Below are 23,416 nucleotides of genomic sequence, written 5' to 3' on the forward strand. Positions count from 1 at the left end.
CTGCCCAAGTGCAGAGTGGCAGGGGGTCAGATCCCATATAGAACTTCCATCCCTACAGCCACACTTTCCATGAGCTCACTGAAAAATCACTGGAGTGACCAAGGAAAGTGGCTGCTGACTGACATCCATAGAACGGATCATTTGGGCCATCCTTTGCCCTTATGATTATTGAGAAAGTCCTAGTTTGTGAGGGCCTTTGATGAATATTCATGAGTACAAATATTGTGGGTCAAAGGCAGGATAATGGGAGTGGCTCTTCAGGTGCAGGTGATAAGAAGGTGTATTGTTTGTAGAGAATTTAAAAATAATAATAAAGTCAACTATAAATTGGTCTTTTCATTAGCATCATGTGATGGGCATTCTAAACAATATTAGTGATGCAATACTCCTCTTCAAAAAATCTTTTGTTGATTTACATTCTAAAAATTGCTTCACCTGTAGTGGACTGTTCCTAAAATCCACCCTTGGTATGTCAAAAGTTTCCATCCACTTACCGTGTCTCTAGACGTCTTATTGTCAATCCTCTGGTATTATTCTTTTCTAATCTGTCCATCCAGACTACCATTAGCTACTGACTATGAATCAATCTAGATTCATAACACAGGACATCTCTCTTTCCAGGAAATGTGAACAAAAATATACCATTTATAATTCTGCACACAGTGAGAATTTCTCTTCATCATTGTCTTATTTATAAAGACACAACTGAGATTAAAGACTACAGCGGTCTGCATATCATATGCATAATCAGCCATAAATCAGGTTACATGTTTTCTTTCCTTATTTAACTGGTCAAGGGTGCTTCTCTCACAATATAGGTAGGGTTTGGTAGGTTGAAGGATATGTGACTATGCATCAAGGGTGGGAACACTGAGAAGTGTGCACCACTTGCTCACATAGCTAACTGGTTCCAGCAGGCCTGCTTGAGCTCAGTCTACTATGTTCCACTTACCTTTAATGAAGAAGTATTAATGGACACACTCAACTTTATGGCTTGCTAGATAACATAACACCAAATTCAAGTATTTTTCAAGTCTGTGATTTGAATTTATCCCCAGGATAATGCATTGCTTTTGATTTGCTATTCTTCTACATTCTTGAAATTATTTGCAAAACTTGTTCATGTTGTTCTTTACTATTCTTTTAATGCCTCTACAATCTATAGCAATGACCTCTCCTTCACTCCTGATGACCATGATTTGTATTTTCTCTTTATTCTCACTGTCATACTATATTTTTTTATCAATTGTATTAATCATTTCAAAGAACCAATTCTTTTACTTCTTTCTATTGTCTGTCAATTTTTTATTTCATTGATCTTCATTCTTATGTTAGTTTAATTTTTCTACTTAATTTCGTTTCAATCTCCCCTTCTTTTTCTGTCATCTTAAGGTGAAAGTGTGGATGACTGATTTTAAGACTTCCTCCTTTTCTAATATAAACATTTAAAAGTATAAACTTCCCTCTATGCACTGCTTTAGCAGTATCCTTTTAATAAATATCTTCATAATTCAGCTTAAAATATTTTATAATTTACACTGTAATTTCTTTTTTAATCCATAAATTATTTAGAAGGGCATTGTTTAATTTCCAAGTATTTGAGGGCTTTTTAGACAGCTTTGTATTATTGATTTTAACTGTTTTTAGAAAAAGTATTCTGAATCATTTTGAAGCCTCTGTAACTTACGAGGTTTGTTTAGTCCAAAGGGCACAGACCAAATCTAGTCTTTGTACACTAGGATATGGTATAGAGTAGGCACTCCATAAACATTTGAATAAATAAATGAGTGAAGAGTTGCTACAGCCACATAGATAAAGTGATACAAAAATTATAGAGGTCAAAACAGAGTAGTGAAATCATGATGGTGACAGCATCATATAACTTTTCTACAGTTGAGAGTGCAAAGTCCTTGTTCTGTAACAACTGGATCTTGAGAAAGTACAGAAAGGATTTAAGAAGTCACATAGTCAAGGGATGAAAACCAAAGATAAGGCCTAAGAAACAGCAAATGTTGGAGATAGAAATAAACCAAAAAAGGGGGGCCAGAATCCAAAGTGAAACTTTGCCTCTCTAGGTAGCCAAGATTTGACTAGTTTATTAACTGTCATTTGTGAACTACTGGTGATTTAATTAGACCTTATCTGCATTATATATGTTGTAGTAATTGACATGTGAGCAAAGATAACTTTGTGCGTGCTTAGTCGCTCAGTCATGTCTGACTCTTTGTGACCCCATGGACGGTAGCACACCAGGTTCCTTTGTCCATGGGGTTCTCCAGGCACAAATACTGCAGTGGGCAGCCATTCCCTTCTCCAGGGGATCTTTCCAACCCTGGGATCGAACTCAGTTCTCTTGCATTGCAGGCAGATTCTTTACCCTCTGAGCCACCAGGGAAGCTCAAAGATAACTTTCGGTAAGCCTACAAGTGGGTTCTTTTATCTCTAAACTAATGCCTATTATTTTCAATGTCCTGCATCAAGTGTCCCATATTATACAGACAGCAGCGAGGTACCCTGGCAGATGCTAAAGATAATTTAGTCTACCAGGCTCCTATCCAAGCAAAATAATTATGCCTCAACTGGGGCATCCCCTGATTTAGTGACTTACGGTGGTCAGTCTTACAAATATTAGAGAAACAGTCTCTAATATGGGAATGCCAGCTGGCCTTGCTGCTACATAGAATTTCCTTACCCAGAAGGCTTTAGACAAGAAAGGAAAAAAGCATTTTATTATTAACACCTTTCCCAAAAAAATTGCTTTCTTAAAGCACAAATTTCCATAGAACACTATTTAAAGTGGTTATATAACTTTTTTCCTGTATGGTTACAACATAATTCAGCAAGTCCCATATTGATAGTTGTTCAAGTTAATGTCAACATTTTGCTATTGTAATAAATATTACAGTGAACACCTCTCTATATCCATTATTACCCTGTTACACTGTCTTGTTAAATAAATTTAAGTGAAATTTTATTTTTGTAGCCCCCGGAATCTAGTAGAAGCCAGAGCAGACTAAATATTATAAACTGACACTGTTAAAAGAAAAAAACTTTTTAGTTTCATAGACTTTGTAAGTTCTTATTTAAATTTCCTTAAGAATAAATATGGGCTTTCCTGGTGGCTCAGATGGTAAAGAATCTGCCTGCAATGTGGGAGACCCAGGTTCGATCCCTGAGTTGAGAAGGTCCCCTGGAGAAGGGAATGACTACCCACTCCAGTATTCTTGCCTGGAGAATTCCTTAGACAGAGGAAGCCTGGAAGGTTACAGTCCATGGGGTTTCAAAGAGTTGGACACAATTGAGAGACTTTCACAAAAATAAAAATGCAACTTAACTTCTTTAAAAATAAACAAAACAGGTGTAGACCTAGGGTTGCAGCAGCTAGAAGCTTCTGGGGTAACTACTTACTTGTTTCTGAGACTCCCCTTCCCGTGGTTTGGGAGACAATAACCTGAGAAACATAAGGCTTGCAAGTACCTACAAGTCTAACTTCCTTTTTCACCTGAAAGAATGGATAATACAGAATTAGGTAATGAACACATGTTTCCTCTATTTGGCTTTCCTTGGATTAAGATACTTACTGTATTTTCTAATTGTTCTTCTCCCATTCAAGAGATGCCTCCCCTTGTAAGGCAGAGCAGCAGAGTCCTTTTAATCTTTACTACTGAGGCTTGGTGACCCAGTGTGCTTGCTGCAACTGGACATTACTTTTGCTATGAGCTCTTCATGTTGGTTAATTTCACCAACCAGATCACAAAGATTCTGAGGAGGTATTCAGATTGTTCTGGAATTCTTCATGTGTCAATATGGGGGACTATGAGACCAAATGTTTTATTACACATACACAGCATTTTAAGGTTTGCTGTTCAGTCGTTCAATGGTGTCCAACTTTTTGTGACCCCACGGACTGCAGAAAGCCAGGCTTCCTTGTCTTTCACCATCTCCTGTAGCTTGTTCAAACTGATGTCCATTCAGTCAGTGATGCCATCCAACCATCTCATCCTCTGTCGACCCCTTCTCCTCCTGCTCTCAATCTATCTCAGCATAGGGGTCTTTTCCAATGAGTCAGCTCTTCACATCAGGTGGCCAAAGTATTGGAGGTTCAACTTCAGCATCAGTCCTTCCAATGAATATTCAGGGTTGATTTCCTTTAGGATTGGCTGGTTTGATCACCTTGCATTCCAAGGGATTCTCAAGAGTCTTCTCCAACACCACAGTTCAAAAGCATCAATTCTTCAGTGCTCAGCCTTCTTTATGGTTCAACTCTCACATCCATACATGGCTACTGGGAAAACCATAGCTTTGACTATATGAACCTTTGTCAGCAAAGTAATGTCTCTGCTTTTTAAGGTTAAGTGCATATTAAAACATTTTATGAGAATATGCATGTGCGGGGGCATGCATGCTAAGTTGCTTCACTTAGTGCTAACTTGTGTCCGACATTTTGTGACCCTATGAGCTGTAGCCCACCAGATTCATCTGTCCACGGGGTTCTCCAGGCAAAAATACTGGAACTGGTTGCCATGCCCTCCTCCAGGGGATCTTCCCAAACCAGGGATCAGACTCCTGTCTTTTATGTCTCCTGCATTGGCAGGCAGGTTCTTTAACACAAGGGCCAACTGGGGACTCGGTTGTTTGTATTCCCCTAATATGGACATGGGTTTGAGTAAACTCCGGGAGTTGGTGATGGACAGGGAGGCCTGGCGTGCTGCAATTCATGGTGTCGCAAAGAGTCGGACTTGACTGAGCGACTGAACTGAACTGAACTGAATATCAGATTGTAAAATATTAAATATAGAGGGGATATGCTGTTAGAATGATTACTGTGGCTTTTTGTAGTGAGGTTGTTAAGGGAAGTGGAAAGATGAGAAAATATATTTTAGCTTAATTAAGCATTCAAATGAACAATATTTTCATTTAATTTACATATTCAAACTAATATTAATGTATAAAATATTTTGATATACTTTATTATCTGCTATCAAATTTCAATTTTCCCTGAAAATTCAGATTTTTCAAGAAAAAGTTAATTTCAGATGACATTATGGAAGGATTCATAACAGCTCCTTGCCCAGGGTTATATACAGTCAATTAATATCCCTAGGTCTTGGATTCGTCATCAATAAATATTGAACCAGGCAGTTTCTAAATAACCTTCTCACCCCAAATTCCATGATTCTATGTATTTGGAATGAAATAATTCATTGCTCTACAGGTCATATATCTCTCTGAGGAATGCAAGGAGTTAAAAACAACAACAAAAAAAACCTCAAGGTATAAATATGAACTGTTTTATGAATTGCCAATAAGCCATTTACTTGCAAATACTCCACAAATTAGTTTTTCGGTGTAGTTATTTCTATAAGAGCTTCAATTTAAGAGGGAATCTCTATTCTATCTGTATGTATTTAGCATGGCAGAGTTGGGAGGAAGCTTTCATAAATTTTCTTCAACACTGAAGAGAGTAAGGATAACAAGTTTGAAAGGTTGGAGAAACCTAGACTTTGAATCATGGATCAAGAAACTGCAATTTAGTCAAGTATGAGGTTATGTCTAGTGTTGTCTGCTTATTTTCTTTTGCTGCTTTAATGTAATGCAGTTGTATTTAGTGCTGAATTAATGAAACTGCTCCTTCATTGATTGCTTTCCTCTCCATGATGCAAATGAATTGTGAACATTACATCTAGTTTTGACCCAGCCTGACAATTTTAGATTCAGAAAAAAGGTAACACGATCCAGTGAAAGAACAACAGATGAAATCAGGGAGTTCTGGATGACAGGCTTGTGTCTGTGACTTTGAACAAGTGGATTAACCTTCTGGATTTCAGCTTTTTCTTTCATAAAATGAAAATATTGAATTGCTTAGGTCTCTTCCTCTTTACGGAGAAGGCAATGGCACCCCACTCCAGTACTCTTGCCTGGAAAATCCCATGGACGGAGGAGCGTGGTGGGCTGCGGTCCATGAGGTCACTAAGAGTCGGACACGACTGAGCGACTTCACTTTCACTTTTCACTTTCAAGCATTGGAGAAGGAAATGGCAACCCACTCCAGCGTTCTTGCTTGCAGAATCCCAGGGATGGGGGAACCTGATGGGCTGCCGTCTATGGGGTCGCAGAGTCGGACACGACTGAAGTGACTTAGCAGCAGCAGCAGCAGCAGCTTCCTCTTTAAATATTCTATAGTTCTATGGTTCTATGAATGATCTGGCCAACAGTTCTCCTCACTGCCTATTAAGATTCGAATTCACCCCTGATTCTAACAGGATTGATTTACAATTGAAATTTCTTGCTTTCACCTTAATAATGACAATACTAACAAAAGCATCATTCCCTATCTTTTCTTTTCTGGTGTTTGAATGTCCCATTCTCTAAGCACTAGTGAAATTCCAAATCGTGAAGTCTCAGAAAGGATGGAAAATTAGAAAAAGAAAAGCTCAAAAGAAATTTTTTTTTTAAACCACTCCAGAGATTATTCTAGAGCCTGCATCCCATACCCATGCTTTGAACTTTTGTCGTCTTCTTAGAAGACTCATGAAGCCAGTGAGTTGCCACACACTGGACCAAATTTATTCAGCTTCGTATTCTGTCATATTGCTGTCCTGGGGATACATCATCTATGCATCAATTGTAGCTATATGATGACAGCTAAGGAAGGAATACCCAAGTAAAATCTTCAGGATGAGTGAAGATTTTTAATTCTTCTGGATTTCATTCCATGCAAATACAATCGTTTACCTCATGCTTATTTGACATGTGTGTCAGTTTAAAGTAAAATCCTTAATACAAAGTTTCTGAATTAAAAAAAGAAAAAGATTTTCACACCCATGGATAAAGAAGGGGAATAACCATATTAATAAATATTCTTTACTGCAGGTGGCATTAATCTAACCCAAAAAAATGTAGGCAAATTAAGGGAATTTGTTAACTCTCATAAATAGGTTAGGAGATTCATCTGGCCTCAGGTACATCTGGTTCAAGGATCATAACTGAAAATTATACTCTAATTCTTCAACAGGTCCTCTCCACCAACAGAATGACAGCTGGAAGCTGAAAACTCCAATTCTATATAAGCTTAAAAACTCCAAAAGAGAGGAAATACATTTTGTTTTGTTTTCCCAAATAACTCCAGGAAGAAGTCCCAAGAAAGAATGATTTACTGATCTGAGTTGATCATGTACGGTTCCTGTATCAATTAAGGCAGTTTATGGGATGGGTTCTCTGATTTACTGGGATAACCTAGGTGATGCTGCCTCTTCTGGTAAGCCTGTAGTCGGGCCTATGATACTCATATGGAATGGGTTGCTCTTAGGAAAGAAGGGTTTTGTATTCTGAAAAAGTGGGGCCACCTTTATTAAGATTCTGAAATGGTCTTTAGAAAGAGAAGATGACTGTGAGCTGTGCAGATGTCCTAAAAGATGCCTATGGCTCAAAATCTTTCCCACAGAGCATGAGAAAATTACACGCAGAGAAAAAGATATGTACATAAAGAGCTAATTTAAGTTTTATAACTCAATTCAATAATGCCACAAAGGGAGTAAGTGCAGATCTTGGAGCCCAAAATACTTATGTGTTCTAATTCTAACTCCAACAAGTTTACTAGCTGTGTGGCTTGGACAAGTTCTTTTACCAGTCTGCTCAACTTCCTTTTCTTTCTATGAAGTTGTGATAATAATACATATTGCATAGCACAGTGTACACAGAGTGATGAAGTACTACTACTTCTGAAGCACTTAAACATTAATGAGTATTTACAAGTGCTTCCTTTATAATAGGCAAATGTCCAAAAGGGACGCACAGCAGAAAAAAGGGAAAGGTGAAGAAGCAAAGAACCTACTTGGCCTGGTGGATATTACCATTATATAATAGCACTATACAGTGACAAAAGCTAATAGGTATTGTGTTGTGTATAATGTGTTGTGTATAATGTGTTGTGTATAATGCGATGGGAAATTTTCTTAATGCTTCACATATATATTTATATACATTAGCTGAGTACTATTACTGTCTGCTTTAGAGGCACAGAGAGTTTATGTAACATGTCTGAGGTCACACAGCTAGTAAGATGTAGAAGCAGGACTTGAGCCTAGACAGACTGGCTCCAGAGCTTACATCTTAAACACTACTCTGTACTGCATTAGGCCAACTGTATTAGAGCATATTCTGCCACATGTGTTCCTAAAGCAGAGAGGTGTCTGTGGACATACCACCACGGGGAGAATACAGTATGGTTTCAAACCTTCACACTTGCTAGAATCCCTCTGGTTTACTCCACATGCCCCCTTTCCTGAGGTTACCTCACCAGAATTAACGGATTGTTATTCTTCTTGATCGGTTGTAAACTGTGAGATAGTTTGCCCACCACGCTTAGTTTAAGATTTGGAAGGTTTACTTGCAAAAGCTCTTAGAAGCACCCATGGATAAACAAGAGTGAAAAATTAAACCAAGGATAGACATTTTTGTTTGCACTTTTTTCAAAACTATCCAAACAACTGGATTCAAAAAATTTCCCTGGCACCACAGGCAAATGCTTCTTCCTCAGGCATGAAATGGGCTGTTGAAGATGCAGACACTTTGCTGTAGTAACCAAGGAAATTTATAAACAATGTATAACTTCATATTTCTTCCACCTTTACTTTAAAAGAGTCCTAAAGACCAAGACACTGATAAATGATAGTGAAGCCTGATGACTTCTAAGAGAATTAAACTGGATACATGTGGCAGAAGTCATTGGTTGGTTAGCCCATCTCCCATTCTCAAATCTACCTTACTTGGCATGTTGCATTATAGAGACTAGAAAAGCCATATATTTGCTTTCCTGCTCTCCTGAAGCTAGGGTCGACCACTGAGGCAGTTTCAGCCTTAGTGAGGTATAAGTAAGAGTCTCCAGGAGTTCTGGGAAATCCTTGCTTTCCTAATTCAAGGGAGAAATGATACTGTCACACATTTCCTTCTGCCACCCCCTTCCTGTTTTGGATATAGACTCATGTCTAGAGCTATGGCAACCATCTTGCAAAGCACAAGAGAGTGGTCAACAAAATTGGAGAAAGGCTGGCTCTGTATTTTTCGCACTGTTACCAGTCACCAACAGCTGTTTACCTCCACAATGCTTGTTATATGAGTAAAATAGTTTGTCACTTTGGTTAGGTTTTCTCTTGATGCTGAAAGCATTCCTATTGATATACAGGGATTGTAGATATATTAGCCCATCTATTTGTCACCTTTTAATTCTACACCAATTTGTCTATCTCTCAAAAACCCCCCAGAAGCTGGGTTAAAGCAGCATTACTTAATCAAGTCACTGATATGACTTATAGGGCACAGAATAATCAAAACAAATCCTCTTTCTGGTTTATCCCCTAATCATACTAACTATTTTAATGTAACTCCAATATTACATCATTAATAGTATAAGGAAGGGTGCATTAATAGTATAATAGTATAATTAATAGTATAAGGTCTAGCACATTATTAACCAAACTTACTGTTAGTCAGTCCAATAAAAACCATCTTGTACTTTAGGCTCAAGTTCAACTTTATAGAGTTCATAGTTGAGAGAAATGATTGTAGTTATTTGTTCTACATCACCCTTCTCCAGCTCTCAGATAAGGCCTCCCAAACATGCCCTAAGGGTCATCCATCTGACCCTCCCCATAATGTGCACCAGGAAATCTAACTCGCTCTCTTTGGACACTCTCCTCTCTTCCTTGATACCTAGGGATGAGCAGAGCGACTCATAGAGGAAAATGACTGTTATTAGTTAATTCCACTGAGTACATAATAGGCATTCAACGTTATATTAATTAAGTGAATAAATTAAAAAGCACTATCTATTAGACTGTAGGGACTTTCAGAGAGGCTTTCTGGGGAATACAGTCTGTCTTAGCTTGGGCAGATATAACAAAATAACACAAACTGGGGAGCTTATAAACAATAGAAATTGATTTGTTCCAATTCTGGAAATGAGGACGTCCAAGATGAGGGCACTGGCAGATCTGGTGTCTGGTGCAAGTCTGCCTCCTCAGTGATGGCTGTCTTCTCACTGCAACCTTACATGGCAAACAGGACAAGGGATCTTTCTGGGGCCTCTTTTTTAAGGGCACTAATCCTGTTCATGCAGGCTCTGCCTATGACCTGATCACTTCCCGAAAGTACCTCCTGATACCATGACATCGAGGCTTAAGATTTCAATATATGAATTTTGCCAGGCATGCTCAGTTGTGTCTGACTCTTTGTGACCTCATGGACTGTAGCCTACCAGGCTCCTCTGTCCATGGAATTCTCCAGGCAAGAATACTGAAATGGGTTGCCATTTCCTACTTCAGGAGATCTTCCCGACTCAGGGATCAAACCTGGGTCTCTTGCATTGTAGGCAGATACTTTACCACTGAGCCAGCGGGGAAGCCCATAACATGAATTTTGAGGGGACACAAACATTCAGTCCAAGTATGGTCTAAACAGTCTTAAACACCATTGTAAGATTTAGCCAAGTGGAGAGGCGATAGGGAGAGCAAGCCAAAAAAAATCAACAGTACAAAACAAAGTGTTGTACATGAATACAAGAGTGGTGGATGGGAGAGAACTGGAAATAATTTCATACTGTGGAAGTGAAGTGTGAAGCAGAGAAGTTGGCAGGGATCTAATCAGGATGGCTCTTGGCAAATGGAAAACTTGAAAACTTTTAAGAAGGAAATTGGCATTACTCTGCATTTCAGAAAAACCACTTTGGGGATAGTTAGGGGAGTGGATTCAAGACAAGAAACTGGATTCAAGAAAAAGAGGATCATCATGGGTTCCTGGAGAAACAAGAGGCCGTGAGGTTTAAATTAGTTCATCCATTCTGAAATGTATTAAGTATTAATGTCAACATTTTAAAGTACTCTACCATGTTGAATTCAACTCAACTATGGGTTGAGTTATATACTAGCCAGAAAGTATCCCCATTCTCTCATTGAAAGGGAGGTGGCAACACAGGACCAGGGGCAGACTGACTACAAGATGGGGAAGCATCTACTCCTTGTACGTAGGCCACTTGGCAGGTGCTCTGAGGGAAGGCCACCTGGCACTTTCCCAACTGCTCATCCCTTACCATTCTTACCATTCTGAAGCCCAGAAGATAAGAACTTTAACCAAGGTCACACAGTGACTAGTCAGGAATAGTCCTAGTGGCTCCTAAATTTCAGATGATAAAACCTGCTGCATAAAATAATTCAACTAAAATCTAAAATAAAATGGTCACTTGCTCGCAAAAAGAAAACAAGCACAGTATTTCAGCAAAACGCCGTGAACCTGGATGAAACTGTAATTTAGGAAGTTGTAAAAATATGGCTGCACGATCCTGTGGGGCTGTCACGCCTATCACGTGACTGTGAAACGTGTGCTCCGCCCTGGGGCTCTATTGCTTGGTTTGTGTGAGGCTGTGTGTGAGTGAAACTAGAGTGGGAGGTCAGCTACACAAGATGGTCTATTTAACAGCTGATCTGCTGGGACCAGTGCCTAAGAAGTTAATTTCTAGCTTTGAGATGGTTTCTGGTAATTGTAGGTAATTTAAAATATAATTGCAATTTAGTTGGGAAAAAAAAAAAAAAACTCTGTTTGCAGTGTTTATGCTCATCACTCTAATTTAAGGTCTAGAATGTTGGATGAACTACACTTCAATACACGCCCATTTTGCATCTTCCTGATTTTTACCACCAGTGATTATAAAAACAGCCTCAGCAAACCTCAGTCTGCGTTTCAAGACAGATGCTGCAAAGCTCAGATATAAAGTTTCACATTGCTGGAAGGTTAACTGCTGCGCATGTTAATGATTATCAAATAGATGAAGAAAACCACAAGGCTCCAAAATGCAAAAGCCCCTCAAAAAAATCCAGCTTGCCCATGTTTATAATAAGGCCACTTTATTTTTTTTCAAGAAGGATGACTATGGTTGAGTTCAGTGTGGTCTGCATGCAGGCTTAATGGAGGAGTAATTACACAAGGCTGCTTGTGAGGGGGCCAACGGAGCTTCCCTCTGGGCTGTGTGTTACAAAGCTCTCTGTGCTGAGCCAGAGCATCCAGAGCTTTGCAAGGTTCAGAGATTTCTTACCACAGTGAGATCGAGTGTCTTGAATGTACTGGTTTATTTTAAGTGAGGAAGAAACTTTAGGATATATTGTGTGTAGATTTATAGGGAAAAAAATGGTCTCAATTATCTAAAATGTGGAAAGGAGAGCTACCCAATAGCAGACACCCTGAGAATTATTAAGATTCCAAAGCACTGCCATGAACAAATCCAGCCATCATTACTACCTAGGACACATGCAGCCAAACGATTGAGAAATTAGCTTGAAATGAGCACTTGATTTAACAACTTCACATATAGCCTCCCCTCTACCAGCTTGCAAAACTTTCTAGAATGAAGGTTAGGGTGGAAGCAGCACTCCACTACCATGACAATTACACTGCATTAACACTGGCGCTAGAGTCACACTCTGAGTCTGAGAACTGAGGGCCAGGGGTCAAAATCTGCAGTGCTGTACTCAAAGCTTGCTTTCAAAGATAGATCTGAACTAAGGGTAATCCCCAAACAATCCTACAATAGGTAGTGAAGACTGTGTGCCTAGAGAGCTTTCACATAAAGCTGAGAAGTTTAGTAACAGGGAAAACAAAATGTGTTCCTCGGTGGCAGAACCAAATTGATCTGATTTTGCTGATAACAATTCAACAAGAAAACAAACATTTTAAAAGAACTGATAACTTGTTACATGTCCCTGATTTTTAAAAAAATTCAAATATTACAAAAGTGAAAATTTCTCTCCAACCTCAAACCCCTGTCCCCCTCCCCCAGTCTCCTTCTCTCAAAGTAGGCCCTGCTATCAGTTTTTTGTGTGCTATTGTCTATTCATATCTAAGCACACATATGTATGCCACATACACAGAGCGGCGGCTCCCAAATTTCTACACTTTAGAAGGGGCTAAGTGGCTATAACCCAACTGGATGTTGGTAAACTGCCTAAAGCTACATTTGCCTAGTAATTTACATAAGCAAAAATATATGCATTTGAGTATCAAAGGAAGTACAGCAATCAATTATAAACCACTAAAAAATGAGAATTCACAAGTCTATATCAATAATAAATAGACAGTAAATAAAAATTAAATGAGGGGAAAAGGGAATCCTCAGCTGTAACAAAATTCAATGGTTTACTGGTGGGTGGGGAAGTAGTATTAGACCTGGAGGACCATTCTTTTGCAACCATGATAATGAAGATTAGATCAGACAAGATTCATCAATGGATGCTACACCTAGAGAAAATTTTGATGAGGACCAGAATGTTTGCATCATCTTAAAGTGTCTCCTCATGGATTGTTCTTACTAGATGCAAGAGTGAGGAAAGAAACACTAATTGTATAATGGAGAATTTGGAAAACACCTTGAACAAGTCATTGAAATTAACATTACCAATGTGAACAGACATGGTACCCTAAGAAGGACACAATATCACCTATGTGGTACTCTGGCCTAGAATGTATCACTTCAATCTAATCACAAGGAAATGTCAGACAGACCTAAAATGAGGATTATTCTATTTTTAAAAAGGCCAGAGGTTCAGGAATTCCCTGGCAGTCCAGTGGTTAGGACTCCGAGCTTCTATTGCAGGATCCTACAAGCCGCACAGCACGGCCAGAAGGGGAAAAAAAAGGACAGGGGAGGAGTTGTAGTGAGGACTATATTCTTCAAAAGTGCTAATGTAAAAGGCAGAAAGACTGTGGAAATGTAACAGATTAAGTAAGACTAAAGAGATATGACAGCCAAATGCAATACCAGACCCTAGACTTGAAGAAGAAAAGGTATCATAGGTTATTAGATCACCTGACATAATGGGAATACAAGCAGTAAGCAGACAAAAAGTCAGTTGTAGGACTGCTATTTATGCTTCTATAAGACAACAACCCTACCAGCTCCACCCGTACCCTGGGAGCCCTGTGTCCCATGCCCTTCAGGAGCACTTAAGCCTTTGTGCTCTAAGCTCCTTCTTTGCCCAGGTAAGTAGAGGATGGGAAAGATCAGAAACAATAAGTTATTTTAATTTTTGCTTCAGGATCCGGAAATTTAGACCATGTCAGTGATACAGACTCAAAAGTGAGAAACTACATCACAAATTTCTTTCTGGTCCCCTCTGACCAGCTTGTGCTAATGTCACTGAAACCTTCCTCGTAACTTCCTTTTTCCTAAGTCCATTTAAAAGCCAAACAAACTCTGAAAGTGAAAGCCACTCAGTCATGTCCAACTCTTTGTGACCCCATGGACTATACAGTTCATGGAATTCTCCAGGCCAGAATACTGGAGTGGGTAGCCTTACCCTTTTCCAGGGGATCTTCCCAACCCAGGGATCAAACCCAGGTCTCCTGCATTGCAGGCAGATTCTTTACCAGCTGAGCCCCAAGGGAAGCCCAAGAATACTGGAGTGGTTAGCCTATCCCTTCTCCAGCAGATCTTCCTGACCCAGGAATCTAACCGGGGTCTTCTGCATTGCAGGTGGATTCTTTACCAACTGAGCTACCAGGGAAGCCCCAGGGAAAAAAATAAGGCATAACAAATGTAGGTAGCTAATAACTGTTTGGTGAATAAATAAAAATGAATGCGTGAATGAATGAACAAATAAACAGTGAAGGTATTTGAGTCATGCTCTGATAATGAAGACTAGTAGTATGGTTTGTGCAGGAATAATAAAAAGAAAATGTGTTTTTCTAACTTTAGCTCTTGTTAGCTGAGCTTAGGTAGTTTAGTCATTTCCTTACATCTGCTTTTAAATGTAAGTACATCTGTATTTGAACCAATGTTAAGTTTAGGAATATATAGCAGAGTAAAAAGGAGAAAAGTATCCTTTAAAGGAGTCATAGAAACACAAAGGACTCTGCTGGCCTTTCTATCAGGAGGATGAAAATGGAAAATTAAACTTATAAGAAAACTAGAATAATTTTATACTCAAATGAAATATTGAGAGAAATGAGATTTGGGCTTTAAGTAAAATGTCATAGACTAAAAAATGCCAGAAGTGAATTCAATGCAGCAGACACGTTCTGAAGACAGACCATCCATTTTTGTTACCTGGATCCTGGGATTCTGTCATAATGATTCCTGTCTTTTCCAAGCCAGGTGCCTAAGTTTTCTCTTCTATTCTAAGAACTATTATATATCCTTCCAGTAAACTCTCCCTCTGCTTAAGTTATTCAAATTTCATCTCTGCTGCTTGTGAAAGAAGAACCATGACAAGACACATGTTTCCCAGCTCACTGTATGAAGTACACCAATTATTATTCCCAAATATGGGCTTAGTAGGGCATCCCTGGTAGCTCAGCTGGTAAAGAATCCACCTGCAATGCAGGAGACCTGGGTTCAATCCCTGGGTCCGGAAGATCCCTGGAGGAGGGCACAGCAACCCACTTCAGTAATTCTTGGAGAATTACTGGAGAATCCCCATGAACAGAGGAGCCTGGCAGGCTACAGTCCATGGGGTCTCAAAGAGTTGGACATGATTGAGCGACTAAGCACAGCACAGCACAACATGGGCTTAGTAATAAGGTTTCCAGGTGGCTCAATAGTAAAGAAACTGCCTGCCAATGCAGGAGATGCAAGAGACGCAGGTTCGATATCTGGGGCAGGAAGATCCCCTGAAGTAGGAAATGGCAACCTACTCCAGTATTCTTGCCTAGAAAATTTCATGGACAGAGGTGCCTGGCAGGCTACAATCCAGGGGGTCACAAAGAGTCAGACAGGACTGAGCACACCACACACATACAGTCAGAAGGTTAGAGAAGTCTGTGGGTTTTTTCCTCCTTTTGTTTCCATATGTCTGGTTGAGCTCACCAGATAAACATAAGGGCAAGAACTTGAGTCAAAATGAAAACATTTAGTTCTTTGCCTACTCCATAAGAACCCTTTATTACTGTATCTAAAAGTACTTATTGTTCAATAGATGTTAGACAGAGTTACAGATTTTTATGTTAAAAAAACCACTGATTTCTAGATTAATTTCAAAGGGTGCATTTTAAATTTACCGATTTCCAAAGCCCTACCTCAGCTACCACAAATTTCCCCTGATTTTCATGTGCAATTGCTTGAAGCAGAAACAGGGTACCACTTTTGCTGCTAATGTTTCAACTTTCCAAGTTTAACTAGTCATGTAAAGAACTAATTTAAACAAGTTGTAGCATCCTTTTTCAAAAATATAGTTTAAACACCATGTTTCCTTTATCAGCCTAGGTACTTGACTGAAAATCCTGGAAGAAATGGTTATTGCTGTCCTGTTTCAACAAACTATTTTTTAAGTAACTGAAAAATCTCCATTGATAATTCTTATTGTTTTGACCATGATTTTTGTGCCTAGTACATTTCTATGCATCTAACAGATGTTTAAGAAAAAGAAGTTAAATTCATGAACAAATAAATGTTTTGTTTTCCATTGTGAAGCAATTTTGGCTTAATTCATCACTAACAGTTGGTTAAGAGGCTCCACTGCATATCCATTTTAAAGTTAGTGGACACATGTCACAGCAAATAGCTATTCTTGATGGTTCCACAAGCTTTCCATAAAAGTTTTAGAGTCTTAAAGTGGTCCCACTACATAATGAAAGCCTGAACTGCTGCCTGGGATGATTCTATGGTAGCATTTATATTCCAGCGGTTCCCCCTCATGCTCCAACATCAAGCTAGAACGCTTGATTTTATCTTAAGCCATATCTTTAATTGGGCCCTTTCCCTTCCTATCCCGTCTCCCTCATTACCTTATAGATTCTTACCAAAGAGCAGTCGAAGCCCTATCTCAGGCTCTGCTCTTAATGAGGCCAACTGAAGACAACAGTATGCTATTATCTTATTAATAAAGAAGTATTATACAACAATACCTATGGACTTCTTTGCTGATGAAATTCCACATTCTACCTAAAGTGTAGATGTCTGCAAAGGACATATTATCATGGTACAGAATCAACACAGGCAACTATAATTTATTGAGAGCTTTCCATGTAGATGCTAGCTCCTCAAATTCTAGGTAGGCACAACCACTCACACTTACAAAATTTTAGAAAATTGAGGCAACAATGTCGAAAAATCTGTGAAAAATCAGATAACTAGTGCATGACAATTTGAATATTTCCTGAAAAGGTCTCACAGGTTGATCATAAATGTTCTAAAATACTCTGAGAGAAAATGGTGATGTCCCTCTATCTTCCTGTTCTTCAACAGTTGTGGGATAAAGCCCAAGTGATCACTTCAGAAATGATTGATGTGTTCTAAGGCTTACCCATGAGATTTAAAGCATACTGTTCTAAAAACAAAACCAAAAACCCCACCCTGCTCTCATCACATTAATATCTTTGTTCACACAAACCAAATCAACTAATGTCTCCACAGCCAAGAAGAGGGAGCGATAATTGTTAAAACAGCATTTTAGTTTGGGAAGAAGTTGAAAACAGGAGTAGGTAAAGAGCATTGACCCACTCTCAACCAGGAATACCAAAAAGCCTTTGTTGGCAAACTGGATGAAGCAATTATAAGCAGTATCACAGACTGTCAATCTTAGATATCGGTCTTCCTTAAAAGCCTGCACACTCTGTCATCAACAAGGTTATCTCAACCTTTCCTGAAACTATTTTTACTTTTGGCCTGGCTTACCTCTTAGTATAATCATCTCCTAAGTTCAAGTCCTATCAAGAAAAGCAGCGCTACACTAATGCAGCACTAAAAAAGCTAAGTCACACATGCTTCAGTTCCCAAATAAGTCATAATTTATAGAGCACAGTCTAAGAGGTTAAAAAAAATTATAAAAGAAATTCACATGCTATGTGAAATAAACCAGACATAAAAGGACAAATATTGCATGATTCCACTTGTATGAGGTACCAAGCTTCATTCATGGAGACAGAAAGTATAGTAGTGGTTACCAGGGGCTGGTGGGGGAGGAGTGGAAATGAGGAGTTATTATTTAATGGGTCAAGTTTCTGCTTGGATGATGAAAGAATTCTGGAAATGGACAGTGGTGATGGTTGCACTACAATGTGAATATTCTTAATGCCACTGAACAGTATACTTAAAAAATTAAAATGGTAAATTTTGTTATGTATATTTCCATACAAGAACTTTTTATAAAAAATATTCAGTGCTTTCCTTACATCTCTTAAAAATGCTAATGAGACTCTAATCAGTAAAATTTCCACACTTACCTTATATGTTTTAATCCTCTCCCCGGTTTTCTCAAAACCCACACTTAGCAACATCACTCTTCCAAACCCACCATCAAATTTCTTAAAACTCTATTCTGGCCACTACCTTCTGTCTTCCACCTCTCCTCCTTTTCCTCATGAGCCTGTATCATTTAAGCACTCAAGAGACAGAACCCTCACTTGAGAGCAGGAAGAGGAAAAAACATGAGCAAGCAAGGTCTTCTGTAGTGGGCAGGAGAAGGGGAAAAGTTGGAAGTAGTCATCCACAGTAATTTTAATTTCATCACACTCATTTTATTTTATGGTTAGTCCTTCTATAGCTTCAAGCACTTCTTGTCACCTATGATTTGGTGAACAAATCTGTATTGACTTTAACTGATACTCATGATTTCACAGTTGTCATTCAAATTATGCCTCAGCCCCCTTGCATATCAGGTATTTACACCATGATTGGAGGTTTTAGAGTCAGGAGTTCTCAATTTCTGCTGTATACTAGAATCACCTGGGGAACCAAAAGGCACCATGTCCAGGCCACAGCTCACACCAACTAAATCAGTAGGACCGAGGGCTAGAGACCCAGGCAACTGTATTTTTTTAAACTCCCAATGTGCAGCTACATGTGACAACCAATGTTTCCGAGAAGTGTTTCTCCATCTTTAGTGGACATACCAAATATGTAGAGATTGTGTTGATTATTAAAAGGAAGGCTGATTTAGGAGGGCTGGAGGAAGCACCCGGATACTGCATTTCTAATAAGTCAAGCAAAGTCATTCAGTCGTGTCCGAATCTTTGCAACCCCATGTACTGTAGCCTCCCAGGCTCCTCTGTCCATGGGATTTTCCAGGCAAGAGTACTGGAGTGGGGTGCCATTTCCTTCCCCAGGGGATCTTCCCGACCCAGGGATCTCCAGCATTGCAGACAGACACTTTACCGTCTGAGCCACCAGGGAAGCCCAAATAAAGCCGAATCTGCTGTTCCTGAACCCTACCTTGAGTAGTGAGCCTTTAGCAAACAAAAGCCTTTCAAGTTTCCTTCTCTCCTTCCTCAGTGGAGCATTTATTATACAGTCAGTGAAAGTGAATTCACAGCTGGGCTTCCCAGTGAAGCAGGCCTGGACAAGGACTTGGGACACAACTGTGGTGGTCTCAGTGGCAGGCGTTCATTACTCTGCCCGGGCTGGCTTCAGCCGCTCTGCTTCTGCTTGTAGGCTGGTCCTAGGTATCAATCCAACTTAGCTTCTCTAACTTCACAACTGTTAACAAGACACTCAATTCCCTAGGCCTCAGTGACCTCATGTGTAAAATGGAGGATAAGCATGGCAACTATTTCACTGGGTTTCCATACGTTTTAAATGAGATAATCATGTACAGCACTGGTATGCCTGCCATTATGCATGCCTGTCTTTATTTCTGCTGCCAGCAAAAAGCAGTTCACTAATTCTCTCTTTCCCTCAAGCATCTGTTTCTGGATTCAGCTAACTCGTGGTTTTGCTCTGGGTACTTCTTGAACTCTGCTTCCACTACCAACTTCTGGCACTCTCTACAAGTTCCAATTAGTACGTTCCAAAAGTGGCTTTGATTGGGGCAGTTAGTGATGATCCACTAGACCTCTTCAAGGAAGACTCTCTGTTTGCACAAAGTCTCCTCTAAGATAGATCAGGGAAATTTGTGGATTGACTTCCACAATCAGGATTTGACTCAGACCAGGGCCTCCCAGGTGGTGCTAGTGGTAAAGAACCTGCCTCCCAGTGCAGGAGATGCAAGAGATCCCTGGGTTGGGAAGATCTCCTGGAGGAGGGCATGGCAACCCACTCCAGTATTCTTGCCTGAGAAATCCCATGGACAGAGGAGCCTGGTGGGCTATAGTCCATAGGGTCACAAAGAGTTGAACATGACTGAAGCAACTTAGCATGCATGACAGCTACCGTGTAAGACAAGCTAAATGTAAGAAACCTTCAGAAAGAGATGGGGATATGGAAGGCAATGAGGTTTTCTAGGATGAGTAGTGCAACTGCCAAGCACCTTGCTTGCCTTGCCCAGTACACTCAGCAAATATTTATTGAACAGCTAACAACTGCAAAGCATACACTGTAGTCCCTGTCCCTGGAGGCCTGCGACCATCTACTGACCTTGGTTCTGGACTGGAGAGGTAAAACAGCCAGACACACAGTTTCATGCAGATGGTATACGCAAAATACTAGTATTTTTGCTGTTTGAATACTGTTTTTGGTTTTTGTTTAATTTTGTGCTGAGAAATGCTATCCCCCAAAAGATAAAGAGAACCTCTCCAAAGATCAGAACTTGATAAGGAGATAGTAGCTAACCTTTAGTTCTTATTATAAACCAGCACTGTATGTGGCTTAACTCATTTAATCCTTACAATGGTATTCTCATCCCAATTTGGCAAACAGGGAAGCCAAAGCTTTAAGAGGTTAAAGCACTGTCAAATAACACAGCTAGCTAGTAAGTGGAGAGCCAGGGCTCAAGTCCCAGAGGCCTGCTTCAGAGCCTACACTCCTCCACAGTGTACAGTGCCTCTGGCCTTCTTCACAATCTGCTCAAATTTGTGGTGACACAACATCTACTTCAACATATACCTGCCTTGTTTTTTTGCAGAGATGCCCAACAAATGGCACTTTCAGATGTGACATTCTCAAGTATATGCCATGAAGATATACACAATATATCCAAACTTCTAGCAGGAACCTAAAAGGAAATTAAAAGATAAACTTGCAGTCCCTCCAGTTTATGTCAAAATGCAAATTATTAACAAATTTCAGTGTTATTATTATTTGCAACTTACTACATTTTAAAATGTACATTTTAAAGGACAGAATATGTACACAATAGAGGACAGAAATGGTATACACTTAGTAGATGCTGAATAGATCAAGAAAAGATGGAAAGAATACACAGAAGAACCGTACAAAAAAGATCTTAATGAACCAGATTACTACGATGGTGTGGTCAGTCACGCAGAGCCAGACATTCTGGACTGCAAAGTCAAATGAGCCTTAGGAAGCACTGCTGTTAGTAAAGCTAGTGGATGGGATGGAATTCTAGTAGAGCTATTCAAAACCCTAAAGGAAGATGCCATCAAGGGGTTGCATTCAATATGTCACTAAATCTGGAAGACCCAGCAGTGGCCACAGGACTGGAAAAGGTCAATGCTCATCCCGATTCCCAAGAAAGGTAGTAACAAGAATGTGCTGACCATCAGACAATTGTACTCATCTCCCACGCTAGTAAGGTCATGCTTAAAATCTTGCATGCTAGGCTTCAGCATTATGCAAACCAAGAACTTCCAGATATCCAAGCTGGGTTTAGAAAAGAAAAGGAACCAGAGATCAAATTGCCAATATTTGCTGGATCATAAAGAAAGCAAGGGAATTCCAGGAAAAACATCTACTTCTGTTTTGCCAACTACAATAAAGCCTTTGACTATGTGGATCAAAACAAACTGGAAAGCTCTTACAGACATGGGAATACCAAACCATCTTACTCGTCTCCTGAGAAACCTGTATATGGATCAATAAGCAACAGTTAGAACCCTGTAGGGAACAACTGATTGGTATGACAGGGCTGACTGCTGTCATCCTGTTTATTTAAGCTATATGCTGAGCATATCATGAGAAATGCCAGACTGGATGAGTTACAAGCTAGAATCAAGATAGGTGAGAGAAACATCAACAACCTCAGATATGCAGGTGATACCACTCTATAATGGCAGAAAGTGAAGAGGAACTAAGGAGCCTCCTGATGAGAGTGAAGGAGGAGACTGAAAGAGCTGGCTTAAAACTAAATATCAATAAACCTAAGATCATGGCATCTGGCCCCATTACTTCATGGCAAATAGAAGGAGAAAAGATGGAAGTAGTGACAGACTTCCTCTTCTTGGGCTCTAAACTCACTGTGGATGGTAACTGCAGCCATGAAATCAGAAGGTGATTACTTCTTGGCAGGAAAGCTATGACAGACCTACACAGTGTGTTGAAAAGCCGAGACATTATCTCTGCCAAAAAAAGATCCGTATAGTCAAGGCTATGGTCTTCCCAGTGGTCATGCACAGTTGTGAGAGCTGCACCAAATAGATGGCAGAGCGCCAAAGAATTGATGCCTTTCGAACTGTGGTGCTGGAGAAGACTCCTGAGAGTCCCTTGGACAGAAAGGAGATCAAACTAGTCAATCTTAAGGGAAATTGATCCTGAATATACTCATTGGAAGGACTGATGCTGAAGCTGAAACTCCAGTATTTGGGTCATTTGATGCAAACAGCCAACTCATTGGAAAAGTCCCTGAGGCTAGGAAAGACTGAGAGCAGAAGTGTGTCAGAGGATGAGATGGCTGGATGGCATCACTGATGCAATGGACATGGACTTGGGCAAATTTCAGAAGATGGTGAGGGACAGGGAGGTGGGCTACAGTCCCTGGGGTCACAAAGAGCTGGATACAACAACATTTTAAAATAGCTGCCTTCTTTCATATACATGTTACAGTGACTTTTTTGGTTGCCTAGCATCTGAAGTTCTATCTTATCTTTGGGAAAGACCCACTGCGTAACTTTCCAAATTCCCAGATTCTTGTTTTCTCTCCTCTGGTCACCCTGGGTAGGCATATGTGACCCAGACTTTATTCAGTCAGACAATCCTACCTAGAACTTGAATACAAGCAAACGAGGAGAATGGAGCATTCATCCTGGACCAGAGGAGAGGGCACTACTGCCAGGGGCACCAGCATGAGTAACCAGCAGCAACTCTTGTATCACATCTGCAGACTCAGCATGATTCTGGCTGAGGCTTCCACTACAGTGCTTTCTGACTGTGTGTTTCCTTGGGCTGCCAAAACAAAGTACAACAAACTGGGTAGCTTAAAACTACCCAAGGATTGCTGACAATCCTTGGTGTCCCTCAGCTTGTGGTTGTTTGCATCACTCCAGTCTGCACATCTATCTTCCAATGGCCTTCTTACCTGTGTCTTCTCCTGGGTCTCTTTGTATCAATTTCCCATTCCTTTCTCTTAAAAAAAAGATGCCAGTCACTGGGTCAGAGACCACCGCAACGCAATATGATCACATTTTTAACTTGATTACATCTACAACGACCTTATTTCCAAATAAAGGTCACCTTCACAGGTATTGGGGATTAGGACTTCAACATGTCTTTTAGAAGAACATAATTGCAATGCACAAAATCTATGTTCCTGTTGATTTTCTG

The 23,416-nt window shown here is 39.9% G+C and overlaps 1 protein-coding gene across 1 annotated transcript; it reads left to right on the plus strand.

Moving 5' to 3' along the window:
* Positions 1–6,531: 6,531 nt before the first annotated feature.
* On the plus strand, positions 6,532–6,696 carry LOC139035539 (small integral membrane protein 27-like). Its single transcript, XM_070468549.1, is given in 1 exon segment — positions 6,532–6,696. A coding segment is annotated over 1 exon segment (165 nt).
* Positions 6,697–23,416: the final 16,720 nt, after the last annotated feature.

The sequence above is a fragment of the Odocoileus virginianus genome, chromosome 6 (genome assembly GCF_023699985.2).
Source record: "Odocoileus virginianus isolate 20LAN1187 ecotype Illinois chromosome 6, Ovbor_1.2, whole genome shotgun sequence".
In the NCBI taxonomy this organism is placed as follows: Eukaryota; Metazoa; Chordata; class Mammalia; order Artiodactyla; family Cervidae; genus Odocoileus; species Odocoileus virginianus.